This window comes from Solenopsis invicta, chromosome 10, assembly GCF_016802725.1.
Source record: "Solenopsis invicta isolate M01_SB chromosome 10, UNIL_Sinv_3.0, whole genome shotgun sequence".
NCBI lineage: Eukaryota > Metazoa > Arthropoda > Insecta > Hymenoptera > Formicidae > Solenopsis > Solenopsis invicta.
The window spans coordinates 18530296-18545098 of NC_052673.1; the positions used below are offsets into that span (position 1 = coordinate 18530296).

The window sequence follows — 14803 nt, forward strand, 5'->3', positions numbered from 1 at the left end:
AAAGCGTTGGTAAGAATTTGGATGGATAAAAAAATTATTTCAAATTTCGACAAAGAATTTCGCCTTGCTATCGTAATAAGAAAACCAGGACTGCATATATATTATTTCAACTTAAATAAAATTGTTTCAATGTACGAACGCTGACTTTATGCAAAAGAAATTTGACGATAAAGTTAAAGATACAAAGAAGATATCAAAACACACATCGGAGTATCATAATTACGTATCTCTTTAATTTTAGAGCCCTCATTGTTTCTGACCAGAATGTAAAACTAACTGTATTCTTATCGCGATGCGCATCGGGAACGCAAAGGAGATGTCATCTTGATATATCCGCGAGAAATTCAATGGTCACCGCTGTTGCGACAATGTTGACTTTATTACGAGGTACACGGCCATTACGCTAATCGCGTAGACAGACGAAGCTAATGTAGAAGCGCACTAGCCAGCAGCGAGGTAACTTCCTCGCAATATTGAAGCAAAACAACTCAATTTGCGGCCACAATCCTTGTAACGCATCCGTATCGTGTGAATAAGACATCGCGCATTCGTAAAGCGCGACTAGCGTGAAAATATGAAATAACATTTGTTCAGAGACATGAGAAACCTCCGATCCTTAAATTGATCCACATCGTTAAAATTAACCTTGTTGCGATATATAGTATGTTTGACAGGTGCGTTTCCGCCGGAGCCACGTGTGCGCCGCGAAAAGGATTTAAAAGCCGCCGACGAGAGAGATACGCGACCAATCGAGAATCCCGAAGCGCGAGGAGTGGTGGTAGCCGCACGTGGGAAGAACAAGAGAGAAAGAGAGACCGCGATCGCTTCACTTAGCTATTTCATTACCTTCACTCGATCCTTGGCCGCAGTGTACACGGAGCCGCGATCACGTTTTGTTCCTCGCCGCGAATGGTACCGATCGGCGCGATTCTCGCGCGCACGCGGACGAATGGACCGCGCGTTACATAATAAAAAGACCGAGTGATCTACTTTGCCGAACAAGAAGGACAACGCGATCCGCGGATTTTTGCGGAGAGGAGGTGACGAGCGAGAACATCCAAGATTGGATCCAAGAAGATCGTATGTTTGTTGCTTCAAGTGAGTTTCAAGTATCTACGTTACATTCGGAACGCGAGCCTTTTTCAATACATATGCAAAAAAAAGTGCTTACTCGAGTACTTAAAAATTTAGCTAGATGTGAAAGTAATTTTGTTGGACGTTGAAGCGTGATAAGCAATGCTGTAGAAAGTTTTGACATTCCAGCAACAAGCTAAACTAGCTAAAGCGTTCTATATCATTATTTTCAATCTCTATTTGACACGGAGAAAAAATTGTTTTGATTTTAAACAAATATATTTATTCCAGTACCATTTCGTATATTTAATTGTAATAAGTATTAGTAAGTATAAAATAATTTCTATATAAACTTATACTTGCGAAATATTTCTTTAAGGGAATGTTACTAAAATGAATATATTTACTTTAACAAAAATTTCTTTTTCAATGTAGCTAATTTTAGCTATACTTAATATTTCAGTAAAATCGTTCTTTCCGCGTAGCAGTCACTTAAACGTCAACAACAATCGTTTAAACCAATATTGATTAAGTTAGCATTGCCTTAAACGAAACACCTCTTACGTGTACATACTAACAGAAACAGTCTCTCACGACTCTTGCTGCAGTTGGACCCGACAAGTTCCATGATTTACGTCTACCTCGCGAATTTCGCGACGACGACAGTCGCAATGATCAATTTAAATAGCGCGACGGAGACAGGGCGATGAGGATTCGTCATGTACAACGACGTTTCGATGTAGAAATGGCATTCAGATTTTATTGTCGCGGTTATACCCATACCGCTATTGCGCGCTCAAACCTCGCTCGTAAAGTCAAAGGACTTAAATCTCGTTTCGCGTGTAGCGTGATCTGTTAAAGTACAGTTTTGGACTGTTCGGGGGAGAGACGCGGCAAAGCGTCGGCGAGATGCAAGTTTTATGCGACTCATTCGTCGTCTCTAAAAGTACGATCATTATTAACGGCATACTTTCATTGCGGGATATATAATTCACGAATTAAATTTTGTTATCTAACAAGAGCATTGTAAAATCAAAATATTAAATATAATTGCCAATGCGAATCAAACGCGATTGTTTAGTGAACTTTATTTCGATACATTGTATATAATTTATATGTCGATTCATTGTTATTTTTTCACGCTCCAACAACCGCGTCCGGCTCGCATTAGCAATTATATTGAATATTTTAGTTTAATCGTCGAAGCCAATATCAATTTGTTTAGTTTAATTGATTTTGTAAAATATTTCGTGAAAAGTTAAAATAAGAAAAAAAAGAGGAAAAGTCATGGGAACGGGGAAAGGATTTTGAAAAAGAGTCCACGCCTATGCGTATTGCGACGTGATATCAAGCATCACGTAAGTTGATATTCATTTATAGATACTTCGCAACTGTCAGCTCGCGCTAGATTAAACCGCTCGCTATCCGCCAATATTCTTTAATGAAACTTAATTGCCCCGCGTTGCGAAACGCCATCGCGACTGTGCAGCTCGAACAAAGAACAGCCGCAAAGTCGTAATCAAACGAGCCTCGTAAATCCTCCTTTACATACGTTCGCGAAGCGCGTTACCGCTCTTAATCGTTCTCGACAAACCTGATTTAGCGTTAGAAAAATGATGGGAAGACGGCGAATAATCGGAGCGCGAAGGATACAATTAAAACGCTTCGTCTTCGGCGCTGATTAATCACTTGATTGATCGTTCCTGAAGTTTCCTTCCCTTCGGAAGAGTAGTTTCGCGTCCTCCCTCGTCTTCACTCTACGGGTGTGCGGGTGAGAGGAAAAAAAAAAGAAGCTTACGAGGTGACTTTGATTCGCGCGCGAACGAAAAAGCGCGATTACGTAAAGGACCAATTAAGTCTCCCGCGCCGACCGCTCGTTTTCGTGTCCGCTGCGGGACAATCGTGATCGATCTATCAAAGTGGCCCCGCGATGACTCGCGCGTTTTCAGACAGGGGGAGGGGAGGGGAGAGAGATCATTTCCTGCACGGCGAACGGAAGGAGAAAAGGCGCGGCGCTCTAGTTGCGAGTTTTTTTCCTTTTTTTTCCCAGCGAGCGGCACGTAACACTTTTATTTTATCAAGAAGACGGATTCGCGGGCTCGGGCGCCACACCGAATAATGATTGTCAATTACCGCTTCCCGCGTCATACACGATCGAGTATACTATTTCTGTACGTCATTGTGAAATCCGCTTCCCCCTCCCCCCCACTCCCGCCAGGATTTTGTAATGCCGCGTATAATACAACAAGCGATGAAAGAAACAAGGATGACGTTGCCGTTTTATGAGTATATCTCTTTCAAAGAAGGCCAAACCCTATAAGTGCTACATAATATTTCTAGAATATTATAAAAATATTATTAAAAATTAAAATAATATTAAAACAATATTCCGAGAATATAATGCTTTTAATTAAAATAATGGTAATTATTTAAATTACATCCTTAGTTTCGCTCGTTAATTTTGACCATCTTATTTACTTTCACATTTAACGATACGAGCGTTCATATCTTTGCTTATAATACTTTTAATATTAATATTATATATTCGTGGTATATTATTTCAATATCCGTAGAATTTTATGGAAATGTTCTACAAATATTATTTTTGTTCAAAAATTAATGTGAATTATGCATAAAATATTTATAAACCTTATAATTATTACATTTAAAAGTTATAATATTCCCGATAATTTAAAATATTGAAGTAAATGATATTATTATTCACTTCTCATATAATATTATCAGGAGTGCACATCTAACCACTTTTTATTGATATTAAATGATATTTCAGGAATATTATTTAATATTAAATAATATTGTAGCGCTTATAAGGAAGTAACAGGGGAGAGTTTGCACACTCGAAAGCCGTAAGGGGATACATTTAAACAAACCCGGGAGCGGTTCCCCTCCTGGCCCTTGACCACGCGCTCTCACTTTCGTTTTTGCACCGGTGTGAATTTAATTGCACCTCCGCCTTCCTCGCTCGAACCGATCGACGATCGGCGAACGATAACGCGCCTCGCGAGTATTTACGTAAGAACAGCAAGTGCCCGTAAGTATGGCGTGGGAGTCGACCAGTTCGCATGCAACCGGCAACCGACGTTTCCTCGACTTTCTAAGTTCCGATAGCTCGCGATACCTCTCGCGTTGACCATCGTCTCGTTGTCCGTTGTGCGTGATTCAACGCAGCGCGGCGTTATGATCGAAGAGCGTTTTGCCAAGCAGTTTTCCAACAATCCGGAATCCATCTCGAGAGAGAATCGCGCGCCGCGCCGCTTTTTAGAAATCTGTGTGCATCGTGAAAAAAAAAAATTTCTCGAGAGCCGAAAAAGAAAACGACATTTATCCCTTCCCAATCTGAAGGAAAGCGAATCAGCGATGTCGCGAAAGCAAGAAAGAAACTGTCGATCGTACATTGATCCCATTGCTGTCCGCGCACGATTACGAATACTAATTAATAGTGAAATCGGCCGGCACGCGTCACCGATTTCGTTCACTTACAACTCAATTCCGCTATTCACGAGCGTACTCCTTTGTTTTATCGTAGTCGTAATATATCGCGATATTGCGACGTCATAAATGTTTCATCGCGAGCAGAACAATATAGAGGTTAATCAAAAACTGTGATATCCAATATGCGAATTATTATCCTCAATGAAAAAATCTAGCAAATAATTACTTTTATAATAAGTATCTATAATGGGATACGCAGCATTACGCATATAATTGTAATATCATGATAATTTTATGCGATGTGTACAGGGTGTTTCATAACATATGGCATAACTTAAAAAATCAGTTTGTAATATAAAAAAATTCATGTACATTGCAGATTGATTCGGATCAGTTGTCGAGATGTAGATAAATTTTATTAACATTATAACAGACGAAAAATATCAGACATTTATAATTGTTATTAGTAAAAATGTTTTTGCTTTATAATTTCATTTCGTAAATATTTTATTATTCTCTTAATTATATTACTTATTTACAATTTCATTAAACTTGGACAAATTAATTAAGGACGTTCAATGGAACAAAGAGCAGTGTCATATCTACAAGCAAAGATGAATTTTTTAAAATAAATAACATAATTAAGAGAATAATAAAATTACTCATTTAACAAAACTGTAAAATAACAAAATGTTTACTAACAAAAGTTATAAATGTTTAGTATTTTTCGCCTGTGACAATATTAATAAAATTATCGACATCTCGATAATTAAATCGAATTGATTTATACTGTATATTGAACTTTACGTTCTGTATTTATTTCTGGAGTCTGCCCTCACATTCCGAAGTACCCTGTGTATAAACACACTAGTTCGTTTTTATACTTTCTAAGCATACAAATATTTCTTCTTAGACATTCGTCTCTTTCTTCGTAGGCTCTACTTCTCGAGTACTTCTTTGATATTTTCCGCGCGGACATAACTGTATCGGCGACTATTTATGAATCCCTGTTTGCATTAGAATTATTCGTTCCGGTCTCGTATCGTACAGGCGGAGGCTGCGACAATAAATTCCCTCTCGTCCTACTTCGCCGCTGCGCCGCGCCGTTTCGGTCTTCATACGCTCGCGAGATCTACATACGGTAGCGGACGCGACGCGACTCGTAGATCGAGTAATGTCCGCCTGACATACGACCGGCCTATGCCTTTTATCGATTCGAAAAATCACGCTGTCGCGATAAACGTCGCTCTGCGTAACGACTTCTGCTCCGGATGGCTGAATTTTACATGACGTCCAAATTTGAGCGTGAACGCGATTGATGGATGATCTTTCGCGTTTCAGCCAGACATTCATTAATTAGAAGTGGAAACGCCACAATGGACGATGAATAATAAATCTGTCTGTTGTTCTGTTTCAAAACGGGCTCGCCCACGATCCGCAATATAGAATGGCACACAGATCCATCATTCGATTCACGCGATATTTTGTGATCGATATAAAAAATTGCAAGTAGCTCTTCGATTCGAATCAGCAGAATTTCCACGGTGCATAAAAGATATATTTTTCTCCGTTAAAGTTCGAATCTTTTCGCTTGTCACTATTCTATCTTTAAAATTATTTCTTCTATCGATTCGCGATTCTATCTCAAAAATTGCTCGAGACGACAGCCGTCTGGTATCTCATTATCAACAGCAGAAGCGATACTTTCTTGAATTTAAATATCTTGGAGCGATCATTAATGTCGAGAAGAAAAAATCTATCAAACCGCTTTGCTATTTCCTGTTCTTTCCAACTTCCCGACGGAAATTCTGAAGATGTTCTTTTACCGATTGCCATTAAGGGGAAACCGCGCGATTTCGATTATTCTCCGACCGCAATGAAAGACTCAATCGAGTCTGTAACTTTCTCGAAAATTAAGCATATTTACTTGAACTTTCTTCGTTTTCGTGATATGTAGGAAGTGAAATGATAAACGTTCGCACAGGACGCAATTAGACGGCCGGGATGTACAAACCGTCTCGGTTCTCTGAATAAAGACTTGTCGGTAGACTCGAATAGGGAAATGCTTGTAGAACTTCAACGACGTGTACTGAAAAAAGGAGTTTGGTAATAACTGTCATATATCGAGTAAAATAAATCAAGCAATTAAATATTAATAAATATTATAATTTGCTATAGAAAGATAAGTCATTAAACGAGTAATTAAAAGGAAATATATTATAATTTTATAACACAGTATTCAAATATAATAAAAATAATTTACATAATATAAACTTGAACAAAATATAAATATAATATTTTCAGTGTATTTATGAATTTTTCAAGTTTATTCTATGTAAATAATTGTTATTAAACTGAAGATGACTAAGTCAAACGTTCGTTTTATCATACTTCAATACTGTGTTATGAAATCATTCGTTATATCGTTTCAATTGCTCGTTTAATGATCTATCTGTCTATGTCATTTTATTGTTTAGAAATAACGAGCGTATTATAGACCGTATTATTGTAATTTGGTTCAACCAAATATTTAATTGACATTGTTCCATTCAACAATTGGTGACTATTACCAAACTCTTTTTTATCAATGTATCAAAAGGGTTAACCAGCTGGTTGACTTAGCGATATCGTAATTCAGCGGCAAGCAGCACCGCCAAGTCGTGCGAATTGCGTCACAGCGAGAGGGGAAAATTGCTAGTTGGCGTGGTAAAAAAAAAAAGAAAAAAAAAGGGAAACGCACGCGTGCATGCGAAATGCACCGCGACGATGACGTCGACACGAAATGTCAGGGTGCGCGCGATTCGGTAAGCGTGATTTCGCTGGTGAGAACCACCGCGCGCCGCCGCCGCCGCCGCTTGACAGGTCGGACGGGCTCTCCCCACGTGGTTGGAGAGTCGCACGCTCCGCTTCATCGAGCGTCAGCCGAGCACGTTCACCAGGGCAACGATTGCACTTGCACTTTTTAAGAGAACCTGTTCACCGCGCCGTGAGCCACACCCACGGTGTGCCGCGACTCTCCACGTGAATCGGCCAAGTGGCGGCGGCAGCGTAGATCTCGCGAGAGCGCGTGCTCGCGAGAAAGAAAGAAGGGTCTTCCCCGTTATATATTGTATTGTATTTCTGCCGGACGAACGGTAACGTCGCGATTAACGGACGTCGTGGGCTCCTGTTGTTGTTCCTCCGGCACGTCCTATCCTATCCACTATACTTCGTTCGCGTATAAATGCGTCTATCGCGCAAACACATCTCTTTCGCGAAAACCGGTTTGATAATACGTCTTACGCGTATATCTTCTATGCGTCGGACTCGGACTTCTTGTTCTTTACGCATTCTGGGATAGTGGCGTGCGTTCTCCAAGTAGGCCGCTATCGCGATCGAATTATTCAACGTTATTACAGTAATGCGTAGATCGTTGTTTCTTGAATTTATATCGGGGATTTGTCTTACTCGCGAGATATTACTTCTACCTTTAAGACCTTTCACTGATTGTAAAACGTGATCTAGAAAGTATTAGGTTTCAGAAATCCTTGAGATTTTCTCTAGCGGATCGAGAAACAGATTCTTGGCCAGATTAACGCCTCGGTTAAATTGCTTTCGTAATCTGTTATAATATCGTTTTGTATCGCACTTTTCTCAGCGGTGGCCCGCCATCTCCGCTACCACCTGACTGCTCGATAATTATTTCGGCTTTTAATTGATAAAGATAAAAACCGGTAAAGTGATATATATATACATACACACATATACTTTGCTATATGTAAATTTCTAATAGAAGACAATAAAAATTTAAGAGCATAGTGGAGAAAGTAGCGAACAAAAACCGAAAAAATTTCTAACGATTCGCCGCGGGAATGGAAAAAAGGTTGTAATTATTCGGCCGCTACGGATACTTTCACGGTCGGAAGAAAAAAAAAGAAACAATTCTATTTGCTCTTTAGGAACGTTGTTTTTGCAACGATCGCGATTTGACGAGCGCTAGAATTGATTATTGACGAATAATAGGCCCGAGAAAATCGTGTCTCTCGTGCTTGAATAAAGCCTCGAATTGTCCGTGCAATATTGACAATAGTCGCGATAATTTATAATTTGATTCACATGGTGCGGAAATACGTGATGTTTCACAGCAGTCGTCCTATTTCGTCCGAGATGTGTCACTTTCTTGACTATTATTCTAATAACACGAAAACGGAAAGAGAAGGATTCCGTTTAATAAAGCAAGGATTTTAATATCACGGAATTCAATTTTTAAGAATATGTAAAACATTCTTCAAAACATTTATGAAAAAATTATAGATTGTTTTATATTGCATTTGAAAGTAGTAGCAAAAATTTGACGGTCATTTTTTGTCTGGATAACAAATTATTTCAATAAGACGTAGACATGTGCTCTAATGAAAATATAATTAATAATTAAATAAATAATAAAACAAATCTAAATTTTTTATTTAAGTATAAGTACTTCAAATATTCAAGATGATTTATGTAAAATTTCATTACAAGAAATCAGTTCTGTAAAATAAACAAAATTCATTTCTTTGCAAAATAACTAAACAATCACAATAAAACTTTGTATAAATCATTTTGAATATTTAATATATTTACACAAAAAATTGAGAATTTTCTTAATGCTGTAAAAAAAATTTAGTAACAATTTAATAACAAATAGAGTAAATAAAGTATAAAGATATAATCTAATTCACACATTTTTGATATGTATATAGTTTATTTGAAGTATTCATATTAAACAGAATTTTCACATTTTCTTTACTTTGCAAGAATTGTATGTCCGATAGATACATCGGATACCGCGCGAGAAAGAACCTCGTGCCGCATTTGATTTGTTCCTAGCATAAAAATAATGTATTTGATATCTAAAATGTACACTGGCAAATATATAGATACTTATATAGATACTAATTCTCGAGATAAAATAATGGCGCGCGTGAAAACAATAGCTCGTAGCTCACCTCGACGTGCCACGCGAAACGTGAAATCTCACGAAAGCGGCCTTCCGAAAGCGGGAGAAATATCTCCCGGTGTAAAATTCACTGCCGGGATTGACCGGGAACCGCAGCAGAATTAATAATAATTGAGCTATAAATAACCAGAAGGGGGAGGGGAGGGGGGAGGGGGAAGACCTGACGGTTGCATAAGCAATTGCGAAATGAGCTTTTTGCCGCGGCGTTCAACCTTGCACCTCGATTGTGCGCAAGGTGAGTGTATTATTCCGAGGAAATAATCCCTCGATCCCGTTCAATTATTGCACCATCGGAGAGAAGAGCTGGATGCTTATTGGAACGTATCGTCGTGCCCGGCGGGCAATTATCATTCCGTGGCTAAACTGGCGTAGAATTTGTAGGAACGGTCAGATGATTTCATCCTACGTTAAACGTCGGATTTGTTTCCAGAGCTCGGCGAACGCTACACAAAGCGTTAGAGACAATGCTCGCCGCCGCTGCCGCTGACGCGCCGCTTCAGATCGATCCAATCGATCCAAGCGGCGGCAGATCGCTAGGCATCGGTCCGCTCCGATTCGTCTGTTACACGCGAGGATCGGGGAGATCGGAAAACTATCGGGAACGCGCGAACTATCAAGCGGCAAAAGTGTAACGAGTCGCTATTCGGCTTGATTCGCCACTTCTCTCTTCGCGCTCTCTTCTAAGGAATTTATGTCTCGAGTCGTTCCCGGCAACACGCCGGAGACTAGGTAAACGTACCGGAAAAATTGTGCCCGTCGATTCCGAAGGCAATTGTCTTTCGGGGCAACGAGTACATTCTTGAATACGCGCGTATACGTACCTTACGTAAGGAAAACAAGAGAAATTGTATCATTTTGTTCGCCGGGGCCGCTCGGGCGAGTAAAACTTTCACCACGTTTATTGCTAACGTGCTCGTTACACGGCATGGTCGAGCACGGCGTCGCGTCCCGTTACTTTGTCGTGCTTCCTGCCACGGTTTTTCGGCGGTAAGAAACGCCCCGTGAAATCGCCCGAGTCTCGACTGTCAAAACAAATTTAAAAAAAAAAAAAAAAAAAAAATAGTATCACGCGCCCGCGTAATCGGCCTAATTACACGGATATCCTGCCGCTACTTCGCGCAACGACTATCTAATCATACGTTATTAATTTCCGGCCTGGCCGGATTTCAATTGGAGACACATACATTGTGTCTCGCTTATGTAAGCGAGTTGACCAATCGCGGGAGACAGCCGCAGCGTTTTCTTCAATTTCTCTTTGGCGTGGCGAAGCCACGCTTTAGTTGCGAAACCAAGTGACTAATGTGAATTGAAATAGCGAAACAAAGAACGGTGAATAAATTGGGTCAATTTTTGCCTCCAAAATAACAAGCAAACATCGTGTTTTTTTTTATTTTTGAGTCACTGAATTTGGAATACTGTCCTTTCGAAATTTTAATTTATCGGGAAACTATTAAAATTAGCATTTGAACATTGAAAGAACGATTTTGTTAAAGTATCTAAATATTTAGCTGAATACAGATCTAAAAATAATTTTAGTGAACCATAAAAAAAATTGTGACAGATGTTCGAGTACAATGAACAATGCTACAGACTAGCAATTCAGTTTGAAAGTCCAACATAATTATTTTGATGATTCAACAAAATTTTTAGCTACTTTAGTAGAACCGTTCTTTCCGCGAAGCTATTATAAAAACGGTATGTTAATGAAAGTATAAAACTATAGTAAAATAAATAATAAATGAAAATCGATCGATATGAGCAACACACATTAATAAATGGAGAAGACCTTATTCGATCAAAGCGGATGTTGGAGCTTGAAAATATATTCTTTTGCACTAATCTTATACAATTTCTAATCGTAAAATACTACAACGGAATACAAAATATTCTAGGAGAAAGCCTTGAAAAAATGTAATGAACAATGCTTTTACGAGTGCTGTGATCAAAATGTGAAATAATTTCCATTGATATCTTTATTTTTAAATGTTAATAACATTTTGATTTTCTTTATCAAGCACAACATGAACTATTTAAAATAAAAGCATAGTTCTAGCAGTGAAACACGAATTAATACGTTTGTAAATCTCAATAATAATAATAATTTATGTTACTAGATGTTTTAGTCATATGCTGATTTTATGAATATTTTTCCGATGAAGTAAAATTTTTTCCAAGATCAGAATCAGATTTGGCAGTTCAAAACCTACGAAAAAAAACATATCCTTTTTACTTGCCACTTCGGTGGTTAAAATCGTTTACAAAAATATCGCGAGAAAAACATTTCACGAAATAATCGTACAAGTAAGCAGGATAAAATCATAGAGGGGAGAATTTTTCTCACAAGGAGAAAACCTTTGCAGGATGTCGCGGAAAATTAGCGTCTGCGCCACGTTGCTGCTCGTCGTGTTCGAGCTGACCACGTCGGCCATGGTCCTGCCGAGGCCACCCTCGTCGCCTAATCACATTCACCAGGACCAGGAACTATCCGCGCGCAAATCTCTCGAGGGCAAGTCCTTGCACGGCGGCGTCTCGCGAAACACCAACGTGGAGAGACCTGATACCGAGGACTACAGGTATCGATTCACTAGCGTTCACTCACACTGCTTTTTTCAGACTATTTTTTTTTCTCTACATCGTCCGGTATCCTCATTATATTCCACGGCCGTCGCAGGCAATTCACTTTCGTTTCGCGTTTAGAATTGCGAATTCGTTCAAAGTGATCGATTATCTGTCAATTGTTATCCGCTCGTCTTTAATTAAAATTTAGTTTGAGATAGTAAGACTTTATCGAAACTCGCTTTCATTAATTGATTGCACTTGACTTTGATTTTACTCGAGGGGGGTAGAAAGATTTGGGATAAAAGAAAAATTAGTAAACTTTGATTCGTTAACGAATTAAATATAAAATCCTTTTGTGAGCTATTTATTTTATATATTAACAATAAAAAAACTATTTGAAAAGTTACAGAAGATTAACATATTAAGTTGCTGCCAGCTGCAGTCTGATTCATCGCGATGTAAGTCTGAGGATTTTACAGAGATAACTTGAGAACGAACATAGACAAATTTTTTTTTATTAATAAATAATAAAAATTGTGCACAAAAAATAATTACGTATCCAATTCCTGTGCTTATAGTAACATGCCAAAGTTCGCCAAGTTTTCATCGTTGCAAACCTTCCTACTCCCCCTTAACATATAATTTGATAGTAATTCTATTGAACTTTGAGGCTTTTATTAATGCGTGTCGCTAAATATTGACCAACGATGGCAGCGTTGTTCCATTCTACTTAACGGCTCCTCCTCGGAAAACTCTCTCTGATTCAGCGCGATTACGAAACGATATTTACCAGGGTCTCGCGATTCTAAATCGCTCGAACAAAAGAGGAAAATCCTACGTTCTTTCCCACCGGCGGAAAGCGGCCCAATTAGCGCGAATGAAAAGCCGTCTTCGTTGCGGCGCACGAGAAACGTGAGAAACCCGGTCGGGTAATTGCTCCCGTGTAATTTCAACGATGGCAGATTTACGTGACCACAATTCGTATCTTCAAGCACCGATACGCCGCGCGCCGGATGCAACCGGTAATTTTCAAAGCGAAATAGTAAGCGCGATTAAGGCTAGACAGACCGATTGTCTCTCAATTCCCATCGCGATCGCTGCGGTTTAATAATCGCGAATAACCGCGAGTTTGGGGCACAGAGGCATTTCCGAACAATGACACCTGTAATCGTGATCGGATTAACCTCGTAATGTCGTGAAAATTAAAAAAAAGCAATCTCCCGCTCGCTCGGTGCCCACCACTAATATCCGATTAGCTTCGATGTTATGCTATTTCTTTCTCTCATACCGTGTATTTACCGTTGATTATTCGTACGTCTCAAAGCTCCATCCGTGCGATATCAATCTTCGGCGCTTGTATTAGCGAGAAGAAGCTATAATCTACATGAAATTAAGTGAAATTGAGTTTCCTCTTTCTTCGTCTCAGGCTCTTCGAGATCGAGTTGCAGAGCGCGGACGAGATGGACGCCGCGAATCTGCAGGGTCTGATGCGTACGATGCTGAAGGAGGAGCAACGGACGCCGAACGAAGACTATCCGCCGAATCCCGAGGTGATCCCGCACTCGATCCTCGGTGTGCGAGATATAGGCCTGAGTCCGAACTACCGTTTGGACACCTTCGGCGACGACAATCGCGCATCGTTGCACCCGAAGCTGCCGAGCCTCGACGAGAAGCTGTACTACCTCAAGAGCGGTCGGCCCAAGGTCTACGTGAACGTGCGGGGAAACAGCGGCTCCTTCCGCAAGGACACCGTCGTCGCCCCACCGCCGTCCACGGCGACCCCGAGCAAGGGTGCGGTAGGATACCTCAGAGTCACGCGACCCTTCGAAAGGCAGACCGAGTGGAAGACGCGGGACAAGAAGACTCGACCACCTAAGAAATTCGATCGTCGCGTCGACGGTATTGTTCTGAGAAACGAGGATATCGCTAAAGCGAACGATTACGGAGTGGACGAAACGTCGACCACAGAAAATTCCATGGTCACGTCCAGCGAACTACCCAAACAGATACCCGCGCCACCCAGCAAAGGCCACGGACGGATATTGATGGCGCAAACCACGCCTGTACAGAGGTATCCGCTTAGGAGGACAGACATCCTGCCGGGATACGGTTTCATCGAAGAATAAAATCAAGTATCAGTATAGGGGAAAAAAAAAAAAAAAAAAATAGCTTTTCCGAAAAGTATAGATTTAATCACGACCCTCAAAATTTTCGATCGCATTTCATCTTTGTTTAAAAGTACAAAAAAAAGTTTGATAACATATTTCGAAAGAAAATATTAATTACACAATAAGCATTAATCCTAGAATGCTTATACTTATCGTTTTCTGACATTAAAGTGTTCTGGATGAAAATTCACCCACATGAGAATTGTTTTCTACTCTATAGGTGCAAGTTGTTAAAATAACTCGATTAACTAATTTATTTTAATTTAAAAAGTCTTATTAAATATTATTTTAAACTATCAAAATTTTAACGACAAAAGATTACGACATATAGAAAGAGTTTTAACGATTAAATATAAAAGATTCCAAAAAGTATTAATTTCATGTCTATACAATGTATGAAAATAGGTCATGACTTTTTACCTCAATTAGGATCAATATTTAATATGAAAAAAGCCAGAACTCAGTCATACAAAAATTCTGGAAATAGGATAAGACAAATAAGGGAGAAATGAGCTTTTTTCGATTACAAAGCTTATATCTATCTTATTTGTGTTATTCATATATCGGTCTA

The 14803-nt window shown here is 39.4% G+C and overlaps 2 protein-coding genes across 3 annotated transcripts in view; one reads left to right on the forward strand and one right to left on the reverse strand.

Moving 5' to 3' along the window:
- Positions 1 to 14803, reverse strand: part of LOC105197680 (unconventional myosin-Ie) — a 40486-nt gene that overhangs the window by 10133 nt on the left and 15550 nt on the right. The gene's annotated exons all lie outside the window — the stretch shown is intronic.
- Positions 855 to 14246, forward strand: LOC105197679. Its single transcript, XM_011164163.3, has 3 exons — positions 855 to 1098; positions 11866 to 12078; positions 13491 to 14246. Exons 2-3 carry the CDS (start codon positions 11867 to 11869, stop codon positions 14188 to 14190), a joined length of 912 nt encoding a protein of 303 aa, XP_011162465.1. The 5' UTR covers positions 855 to 1098; position 11866; the 3' UTR covers positions 14191 to 14246.

Excerpts from the sequence above, each read along its gene's own strand:
- LOC105197679 (XM_011164163.3), top strand. The coding sequence starts at position 11,867 with ATGTCGCGGAAAATTAGCGTCTGCGCCACGTTGCTGCTCGTCGTGTTC. Across the intron at positions 12,079-13,490 it reads CCTGATACCGAGGACTACAG|GCTCTTCGAGATCGAGTTGC; the intron begins GTATCGATTCAC and ends TCTTCGTCTCAG.